Source organism: Kryptolebias marmoratus, unplaced genomic scaffold, assembly GCF_001649575.2.
Source record: "Kryptolebias marmoratus isolate JLee-2015 unplaced genomic scaffold, ASM164957v2 Scaffold26, whole genome shotgun sequence".
Classification (NCBI taxonomy): Eukaryota; Metazoa; Chordata; class Actinopteri; order Cyprinodontiformes; family Rivulidae; genus Kryptolebias; species Kryptolebias marmoratus.
The window spans coordinates 6,518-16,449 of record NW_023665760.1 but is presented as its reverse complement, the minus strand read 5'-3'; the positions used below and the strand labels follow the sequence as shown (position 1 = coordinate 16,449).

The window sequence follows — 9,932 nt, the reverse complement described above, 5'->3', positions numbered from 1 at the left end:
GGGGGGGGGGGGGGGGGTTCAGATCCAGCGATTTATGGAGGGAAACGACAAACTGTGGGCCACTTAAGGAATGGACTGATAAATACTATCGACAGGAAGGAGGAGGTGCAGGACATGCAGCTGCAGTGGAGCGTCGCAGGTTAATTGAGATAATATTGACCTCCTCCTCTAATCTCTTCAGGTGGGGGGGCCGTGTTTCAGATTCATAAATAACAGCAACATGAGCAACAATAAAAGCATCAGTGTTCAGATGGAGGGGGGCTAACGACTCGTCGATAATCGTTTGGAGTCTGTGATAAACCTGCTGCTGTTGGAGCAGAAAACAAGCAATAAAATGGATTCTTTCGAATTTTATGGATAAAAAACTTGATTTTCTAGTATCAAACACAAAAACACAATGTGTATTTGCTTAAAGAGGTTAGCTGTTGTGTTTCAGGACATGCAGGGTTAAATGTTTGTGAGTGGGGAGGAGTAATTATAAGGCGCTTCTGTTGACTAATGAGGGTAAGGAGGGGTGAGTGCAGGGGGAGGACGGGGAAGTCGATCTTTAAGTGAATGGCAGTCAGCTCTAATTTGTTATGATGGCCTCCCAGAGCCGCATAATTACACACTTCACACGCACACGGACACAAACACCCACAGCACCGGTGTGTCTGGAACACAGCAACAGAGGTCAAAGGTCACTGCTTTGTGTACACATCGCCCCCTACCTGCAGCTGCAAACACAGCACCCACAACTGCCCCACTTCCTCTGTTAGAAACTGAAGACAGACTTAGAAGTAAAACCAGAAACAGGCGGAGAGGCTCAAAGGATTCTCCAACAACTAGTTCAGCAGAGAAAACTCCTCAGTAGAGCTGACCTGGTCTCCTGTCTGAGAGGAGACCAGGTCAGCTCTACTGAGGAGACCAGGTCTCCTGTCTGAGAGGAGGGATCTTTAAACCCAACACAGAACTTTATCCACCTGACCGACTGCAGAACAGTTCCTCCCAGGACAACTATCATGAGAGATGGTTCTGCTCAAACTGGAGTTCTCCATCTGTCTCTGGAGAAACTGGTTGGAACAATCAAGCCCAAGGTTCTGAACCCGGGCTTAGAACTTTCTTCAACAAACTTTGGCCCCTCGTCTTACCTGCTGGCGTCCGGCCCCGGTTTGAGGCGTCCCTGAGTGTTGGCCTCCCACACGCTGTTGGCGAGCTCGTTGCCGATGGCCGACATCACCTTGATGAGCTCCAGCGGCCACTCGTCCAGGTCCAGAGAGCGGACCCTGGACAGGTGAGTGCCCAGGTTCCTGTGGATACCTGAGCATTCGATGCAGATCAGCGCCCCCAGATTAAGACTGGCCCAGTCGGGGTCTGGATGAGAAAGAAGACCAGTTTAGAGGCTTTAAATTAAGGCCCTGTGGATCTAACAGTTCTAGGGGGTCTCTGAGGGTTTGTGGATCCTGGGATGTTTTCAAGACTCTTATTCTAAACTTAGACTGAGATGACAAGCAGCCAACTGTTAGCATTAGCTTCTTAAACTCAATGCTTCATTGGTTCTGTGTTTTATTCAAATTTTAATGTTACTCATCTTCACAAGATTTCTCTGAAAGTTGGGTCCATAAAAGAAAAGAGTTGATTTCTCTCACTTTGTGCTTCACAGTCGGCACAGCGTCCGTTTCCTCGGATACCTCGGATGGACTGCAGAGCCAGCGCCTCCGACTGACTCGTCAACCGAGACTGAAAAACACAAGACTCGAGTCAAACAAGTGCCTCTGAAAGGGTTCTACCAAGAGTTCTGTAGGAACCATTCTGTCTGGTTCATCATCAAACAGAATGGTTCCTCCTGATAGAGCTGCAAACATCGCTCAGACTGTGGTGGTTCTGTTGGTTCTAACGGTTCTGACAGACTGAGTTGGTTCCAAAGGTTCTGACAGACTGTGGTGGTTCTAACGGTTCTAATGGTTCTGACAGACTGTGGTGGTTCTGTTGGTTCCAATGGTTCTGACAGACTGAGCTGGTTCTAACGGTTCGGACAGACTGAGTTGGTTCCAAAGGTTCTGACAGACTGAGCTGGTTCTGTTGGTTCCAACGGTTCTGACAGACTGTGGTGGTTCCAAAGGTTCTGACAGACTGTGGTGGTTCTGTTGGTTCCAAATGTTCTGACAGACTGTGGTGGTTCTGTTGGTTCCAATGGTTCTGTTGGTTCTAATGGTTCTGACAGACTGAGTTGGTTCCAAAGGTTCTGACAGACTGTGGTGCTTCTGTTGGTTCTAACGGTTTTGACAGACTGAGTTGGTTCCAAAGGTTCTGACAGACTGAGCTGGTTCTAACAGTTCTGACAGACTGTGGTGGTTCTGACAGACTGAGTTGGTTCTAACGGTTCTGACAGACTGAGTTGGTTCTAACGGTTCTGACAGACTGAGCTGGTTCTAACGGTTCTGACAGACTGAGTTAGTTCTAACGGTTCTGACAGACTGAGCTGGTTCTAACGGTTCTGACAGACCAAGCTGGTTCTGACAGACTGAGCTGGTTCTAATGGTTCTGACAGACTGAGTTGGTTCTAAAGGTTCTGACAGACTGAGCTGGTTCCAACGGTTCTGACAGACTGTGGTGGTTCTGTTGGTTCCAACGGTTTTGACAGACTGTTGTGGTTCTGACAGACTGAGCTGGTTCTGTTTGTTCTAACGGTTCTGACAGACTGAGCTGGTTCTAACGGTTTTGACAGACTGAGTTAATAACCATCGTCTCAACACCCCCACCTGTGACTTCCACACATCAAAGCGGACCGTTTCAGGCCATGTCGGTGAAATGAAGGAGCAGGACGGCAAACAAATGAAATGGTTTGAGGAGGGTGGGGAGGGTGAGGAGGGTGAGGAGAGTGGGGAGGGTGAGGAGGGTGGGGAGGGTGAGGAGGGTGAGGAGGGTGGGGGTAATAAAAGGCCGAGAGCCTGAGGGGTAAACACGGCGGGCCGCCTGCTGCAGAACGCAGCCACAGTAATTGGTATTTTGTAATTATATGAGTGAGAGTGTGAAGAACGGTTGAAATGTGGTGTTTGGATTTCAGAGTCATTTCACAGGTTTGTGCTCCAAGTTTAAACCTTAAATAACAAACGGAGAACTCATCGTTTTGTGGGGCGGTACCCGATGCTACAGCTGCTAGGCGTGTAGCTACATGAGGACCATCAGAATTCTTAAAGTCTGACCGACCTTGTTCTTGCTGCTCTCGCAGGACTGCAGGCTGGCCAGGATCTGGCTCTCGATGACCTGAACCCAGGCGTCCCGCTCTTCGTACGATGTGGCCTCAAAGTTCCACATCTGACCCGTCAGAGATACGATGATGAATTCAAAGTTCTCCTCTTGTTCTGCCGGGAACAAAACAAAGATTAAAGAGTGAAACTTTAGGAAATGCATATTCCTTCTTCAGTTTACTGCTGCTCCACCCAAAGAGGTGAGGAAGGCAGGTCCCCACAGTCACCAATCAGGCTGCCATGGCCGTTTAAACATCCTCTGAAACAGCAGCATCGCTGGTTCCAGAACCATTCGGTACCAAACATCTAGTGTTGTTGCCTGAAGCTAACCACAGTAAGAGACAGTGGAAGGTCTAACAGTCGTGTCACAGAGCAGCTTCAACTCCAGGACAAGTCCAGAACCTGATCTGCATTCTGATCCACATTTCTTATGGACTGTCCAGCTGAATGCAGAACCAAACAACAACAACTGGGAACGTTTTGGGAGATGATGTTTGTTTGTTGTCCCATGGAGAAGACATGAGTGAATAGGAGGATGTTTGAGCTCATCTGACTGCAAGTATCAGCTGGAATCATGAGGAGGATGGTTTTAACATCAACTGATGAGGAACTTCATTTCTGCTGCTGTGTGTTTTATGGTGAGAGCAGATCCAACATGAAGAAAGCTGAAAAACCCAACCCCCCCCTAAGATCCCATGGAAGTAGTCTCTGATCCTCTCTCTGCTGGGGTCGACTGGTTAAATGTCCGAAACTCTGCAGAGACCAGATTAGGTTCTGATATAAAGCCCGGTATTTAAAACACGACACCTGTTCTGAACCGACCTCTGCTGACCCATGAGAACCCCCCCCCCCTCCCCTGAGGGTCCCTGAACTGTTCCACAGCCTGTCCTGTGTCAGAGGGTCAGCCATTACACCCAGGTTCTGCTGGGTCTGTCACTGAGAAGTGTTGGAGGTTACCGGGACAATCAGGACTTCATCAGACAGAGGGGTGGAGCAGATAGTCCAACAGGTTCAATAAGTTTCAGCTTTAAACACTCGGCTAGCTTCAGACACATCCAAATAACGTCAGGAGGCAAAAGAAAGGCCAGGAAACAGGACTTCTGACAGTTACTGGTTTATCTGCAGAGTATTTGTTTAATTAAAGCAATGATGAAGTTTTCCACACAGACCATCTCTGCAGATAAATGGAGGCAATCAGTCTAACATCCAGAATAGTTTCTAATCTCTTTGATGGGCAGCTGGTTTGTCAGTGAACCTCAGTCCTGACCTGCTCAGGGAGGCTGGTTCTGCAAACATTCAGGCCTCTGTCAGCAGGTGTCGGTACTCAGGGTCCATGTGGGGCTCAGATTGCTCACAGGTGAACCCAATTCAGATCAGTCTGCAGCCTCTGAACAGTTTCAGCTGACCCGGCTTCAGTGGATTTATTTGAAACAATAAATGAGCTCTGAGCTGATCCATCCCAGATTAGATTTTCTGTCCAAGGTTCTGATGTGTTTCAGGTTGTGGATCAGGGGGTGTTGGTGGTTCTTCTGAACACGTGGAAGCAGTTAGTGACCACAGAGGATGACACAACTGAGCAGCCTCTGTTCACAATTAACCCTGCTGGGGGGTGGGAGGGGACAGGATGACCTTCTTCCCAGCTCCGAACCTAAAGTGAGAGGATCTGAGACCCTCCTGGTTCTGAATGACGGCTCTGCCTGAACCCTGCAGGGTCAGCAGCTACATTCCCTTCATAATTAAATTCCCATGATGCTCTGTTTTCAGATGGGAGGGGGTGGGGGGCTGACAATTATGGAAACCAACAATCCAGAAAGGCTGTGTCTCTGTGTGCTGCAAATTAAACTCTGCTTCTGATTTAAACGCTGCACACAGCAGTTAATGGATAAAACAGGTACTCCTCCCACCCCCCAACCGACCCGGACCGGCACCGCGCTCCGCGCTCCTGAGTGGACTGCATCGAGTGAAACAGCGTGACATTTAAAGCTGCACTCGTCAGAGTTTTAACATTAAAGGTCAACTCAGAAAGTTTCCTGCAGCTTTTCTGAGCCTGCATCAGGACATTTCAGCCCTGCAGAATTCCACTTCCTGTTCCTGCAGCAGAACCCCTGAGAGACCAGCTGCGACGTGTGATAAATCAGAAGATTAGGCCACAAAAACGAAAGCTCTAATTTTCTCTGATTTCATTGGAGAAAATCAAAACTCTTATTGTGAAAAGTTTGCAGACTGACGGTGGTTTTCCTGTTTAAGGAGGACAGTTGGGACAATTAACCAAACTCGTCTTTTATCTGATATGACAGAAGTTCTGTTAGTGAGGCGCTCTGCTGCCCCCTGGAGGCCATGAAATCAACTAATTATTACCAACGAAGATGACAAAAACACTGGTTTTCTCAACCGTGACTGGGATTCATCATCATAAAAATAAAACATTCTACAAGTATTTTCTTTAATGTTCAAAATACAAATAAAAAACATGCTAATAAAACTTAAATTTCTAATTTATTTACATGAAATACTATGCAAATGAAAGGATAAAATAATTTAATGAAACAGAATTAAAACAACCAAATATAAGAGTCTAATGTTAACATCTGCATCAAATTCCTCTTTTTACACCAATTTAACTTCAGACAAATAAAACAATATTTTAAACTACCAGAAAAAGGTCAAACAAGTTTAAATTGTTAAACAAAAATTACAAAATCCTGTTTAAACCGTCAGAAAGGTAAGTGATAAAACTGGTTTCAGAGGAGAGAAATGTGAAGACTGAAAGTCGTGGAGATTAAAAACTAAACAAACAGGAAATACATGCTGGCTCAGCATTCACACAAATCCTGAGAAAACGGGAAAAAGACGGGATTTATCTGTGTTAGGAAGAGGAAAATGTTTGGGAAAGGCTGATCTTTATAAAAAGACAGTTTTTTCACTTTTAAATGGAAACATTTAATCTTTGTTTGGGCTTCAAATTTATTAAAACTTAATATAAATAAATAAATCTATCATCCTGCATGGATCCTGCAAACCTCAGACAGTAAGAAGCAGCTGAACTGATTCCATCCATATCAACCTCAGCCTCTAAAAGCCTGTTTTCTGCAGGTTTCCTCCCCAGAATTCCTCTTTTTTGACAGTTTAAATCTGTTTGTGTCCGTGCACGGCTCAACGTGCGCACAAAGACTCACAACAGAACCGGCGCCATCCCGGTAATTACCGGCACCGCTCTCGGCTACTGTTGGTGACATTCGCGCAGAGGGAGGTGGCACCGAGGCAATTTGTGAACTCTGACACCGGCGACCTTTAGCTGCACAAACACAACAAAGCAAACATGCAACATTTACAGCGAGCAGGCGGGAAGGCGGGAAGGCGGGAAGGCGGGACACGGATCTGAGCCCACCGCGGAGCTGCGGCGAGTCCGAACGATGCGATGAGAGGGGAGGCAGACGGGGGCCGCAGGAAACACAAATTAAAAGCCTTAAATGTCAGCGAACACAGGATTGCTTTGAGACACGGGTCATTACTCCTCATATTATTCACAGCATTTTACAACATTAATAACCTGGAAAACATCGCACGGTCCTGAAGAACCTGCAGATTCTTTACAGGAGGAGGAAGGAGATTTACCTCATCTTCGTCTGCGCTTCAGACTCAAGAGACAAAACACTGAACCGGTTCAGTAAGATCCAGAGACCAGAACCAGGAGTCCCTCCTGTCAGGTCATCCAAGAGAAGCTAATATCAGACAAACATCACCACGTACGGACGTACAAACCGATCGTTTCATTTATTAAGGCTCCAAACCAGCGTCCATTTTTATGTCTTAGGACGGGCGCATCAAAATGGCCTCCAGGGGAGGGTTTGGGGCCCACAAAGAACACAAAGTCCCATCTCACAATCACCAACAATGCCTCGAGACTTCTGAGAAAAGGAGAACCATCTAACAGTCAAACACGGTGGTGGTAGTGTGATGGTCTGAGGACCTGGACGACAAACCGAGAACATCGTGAAGCAGAGAGTTGAAAGACTCATCACCAGTTATCACAGGTTTTTCCTTCATGAATCAAATCAGCCTTCTGTTTTTCCTCCGGTCCTCTGATCTGTCCTGATCTGTTTGACGTTCTGAAACGTGTCTGTAAGGCAGTCCTGTTCCACACCACCTCACCTGGTTAGGGTTCTCTGTTGGACATCAGCAGTTCCTTTTCTCTCTCAGTGCCTCGTTATCTAATTAGTGTCTTATATGAATGAATGAAGAACATTAGCCTCATGAAACCACAACCAAGGAAATGGGCCTGGCAGGTCCAGAGGGGAAAGAAGACCCCTCTGACCGAGACCCTGGTCTGGGACAGTCCACCTGCCAAACACAGGTGTCCTCAGGTAAGCTAAGGGAGGAAGGAAACAGTCGTAACCAGCTGAACCAGTTGAAATCAGCTGACCCTGAGCCTGTGTGCGGTCCTACCTGGGGCAGCTTGGCCTCAGAGGGCGGTCCCCTCCTCATGAATCTCCTCGAGCCTCGCTCTGACACAAAGATACTTCACCCGCCTGCCCGACGTGACGGGCTGTGGGCTGGCGGCCCACTGAGCGCGCTCAGTGCTTAATGGCTAAATTGGGAAGACTGTTACTAATCGCTTATTGAATAATGAAAGTGACACAGCTGATAAAAGATTTCAATACGCTGGATTATTTATAATATTTCACTTAAACCTCTCCGGATAACTGATGTGGGGGCGAGCCGAGGGATGATGGGCTGAGGAGGTGAAGATGAAACACTCGCAGCGGGAGAGAGGAGGAGAGGAGGAGAGGAGGAAGGAAGGAGACCAGAGGAGGAGGAACGAGAGGAGGACGCATATGAGGAAAGGAAACAGGGTGGAGAATCGATCCGTCACTCAGACAGCCAATCAGCTTGTCAGCTGCTTGTTGCCGCGGTGATGAAGAGAGGAACATTACACATCTGCTGCCGTCGTCACATCTGCTCAACCATCCCAGAGCGAACGCGTGGAGATAAAACCATCCGATTATCGTCACAAAATAAAAGAATAATAAATACAGACTGATTTATGGTGGGCGGGTCTGTTCTGGGATCAGCCAATCAAAATGATGCTGCTGGTAAAACATGAGCAGAAGAAGAGCAGTCTTTATCTGTTTTTTTGGAAAATAAAAACCAACAAAAAAATCCTCAAGTCCATTTAGTCTGGTCAGCAGGTCAGCACTACAGGCTGAGGTGGTTCACTGTTATTCACACAAAGAAAAACTAGACCCAAGGTCTACGGCCCGGTCCCAATCCTCGCACTGTGATCTCCACACTGCGCCCTGGCCCTCCGCACTGCGCCCTTTGCACTGCGCCCTTTGCACTGCGCCCTGGCCCTTCTCACTGCGCCCTCCGCACTGCGCCCTTCGCACTGCGCCCTCCACACTGCGCCATCCGCACTGCGCCCTTTGCACTGCGCCCTGGCCCTCCGCACTGCACCCTCCGCCCTTCACACTGCACCCTGGCCCTCCGCCCTGGTTTTATTGTCAGTAAAGATAATAATAATTAAAAATGTCACATGCAGCGATGAATTGTGGGTAAATACTTGGCCAAAGTTCACCTGGATGCAGGCTTAGCCGAAGGGCAGATGTAGAACACAAAGGGGGCGGGGCTGAAGAGCACTCCGGAGAATTGGGACACACTACGCACTCAAACCCTTCAACATGAACGCACATTTGAAGGACACGAGGGTGGAAGTGCGAGTACCGGGTTTTGGATCTGGTTTTAAACTTGTTTCAAATGAGTTTAGAATTTGGTTGAAAATTGTCCTCAGCTTCTGTTTGAAACTAGTTTTGGACGGCACCAAGGACCTTTTTAAACGCACCGTAAAGAAGAAACAGTGAAGCAGCTGTCTGTGGATAAAAATCACTTTGAAGCATCAGCTGAAGATGCACAGATTCTCTAACATGTTCTTCAGGTGAACGTTAGGAAAGTTATAACAGCATTGAAGCGCCTGCAGATCCACAGACTAGGAGAAGACAATCAGACCTGATGTGAAGATGGGTGGGGGCTGACAGGATGACAGGATGGAGAGAGCCTTCCCTCCATGAGGAGGTCTGGAGTCTCAGGTGATCACATGACAGCGTTTCCCAACCCGGGTTCTGAGTTCTTCTGCAGTAATACTTTTTTTTATTGAACTCCTAACTACAGGTGGACAGGTTTGTGGAAGGTTCAGGACTGATTTAGGTGTGAACACCACCCAGGTAGGGAAAGTGTGAGGGCGGAGGGAGGGGGGATGGTGTTACCTTCAGCAGTACCAGAGAGGCCGTCGGCTCTGAAGTTACTGGTGCTCTTCTTCCTCCGGTGCTTCTTTCGGTTGGCGTGAGGAGATGGAGGGGGCTCCATCTTGGGACTGGTGGTGCTGGAGATACTGGGACTGGAGCAGACTGACTCTCCCAGAGCAGTGTCTGTTAATTCAAACAAAAATAAATCTGGATCAGAACACAAACCTTTATAAAACCATATCTGCAGATTCAGGGCTTTCATGTGCTTCATCTTTTAGGACATGTGGAACTGAAGAAACTGGTTTTGGATCAGGAATAATTTCTTTATTGTTAATCATTCTTTACAAATTATAAACTGATTGTTTAGATCAGTTTTAGATTTATTTTATGCTGTCTTACTGATTCTGGACATATTTGATTTTGTTTTCTTTTAGAAAGTTATGAACTGGTTTTAAACAATTTT

At 47.3% G+C, this 9,932-nt stretch overlaps 1 protein-coding gene and 1 long non-coding RNA gene across 2 annotated transcripts in view; one reads left to right on the top strand and one right to left on the bottom strand.

The window, feature by feature from the left end:
* The window catches only part of LOC108251224 (arf-GAP with GTPase, ANK repeat and PH domain-containing protein 1), a 22,776-nt gene extending 13,021 nt beyond the window's left edge, over positions 1 to 9,755 (bottom strand). The window contains exons 1-4 of the mRNA XM_025002908.2: positions 9,491 to 9,755; positions 3,190 to 3,344; positions 1,629 to 1,719; positions 1,131 to 1,353 (exon numbers count right to left, since the gene is read on the bottom strand). Coding sequence (XP_024858676.2) covers positions 1,131 to 1,353; positions 1,629 to 1,719; positions 3,190 to 3,344; positions 9,491 to 9,740 — 719 coding nt within the window. The 5' untranslated portion in view covers positions 9,741 to 9,755. The remainder of the gene's footprint in view (positions 1 to 1,130; positions 1,354 to 1,628; positions 1,720 to 3,189; positions 3,345 to 9,490) is intronic.
* Positions 1,868 to 2,294, top strand: LOC119616810. The gene is made up of 3 exons (XR_005232862.1): positions 1,868 to 1,980; positions 2,037 to 2,175; positions 2,222 to 2,294. It is a non-coding gene; the product is annotated as an uncharacterized LOC119616810 (long non-coding RNA).
* Positions 9,756 to 9,932: the final 177 nt, after the last annotated feature.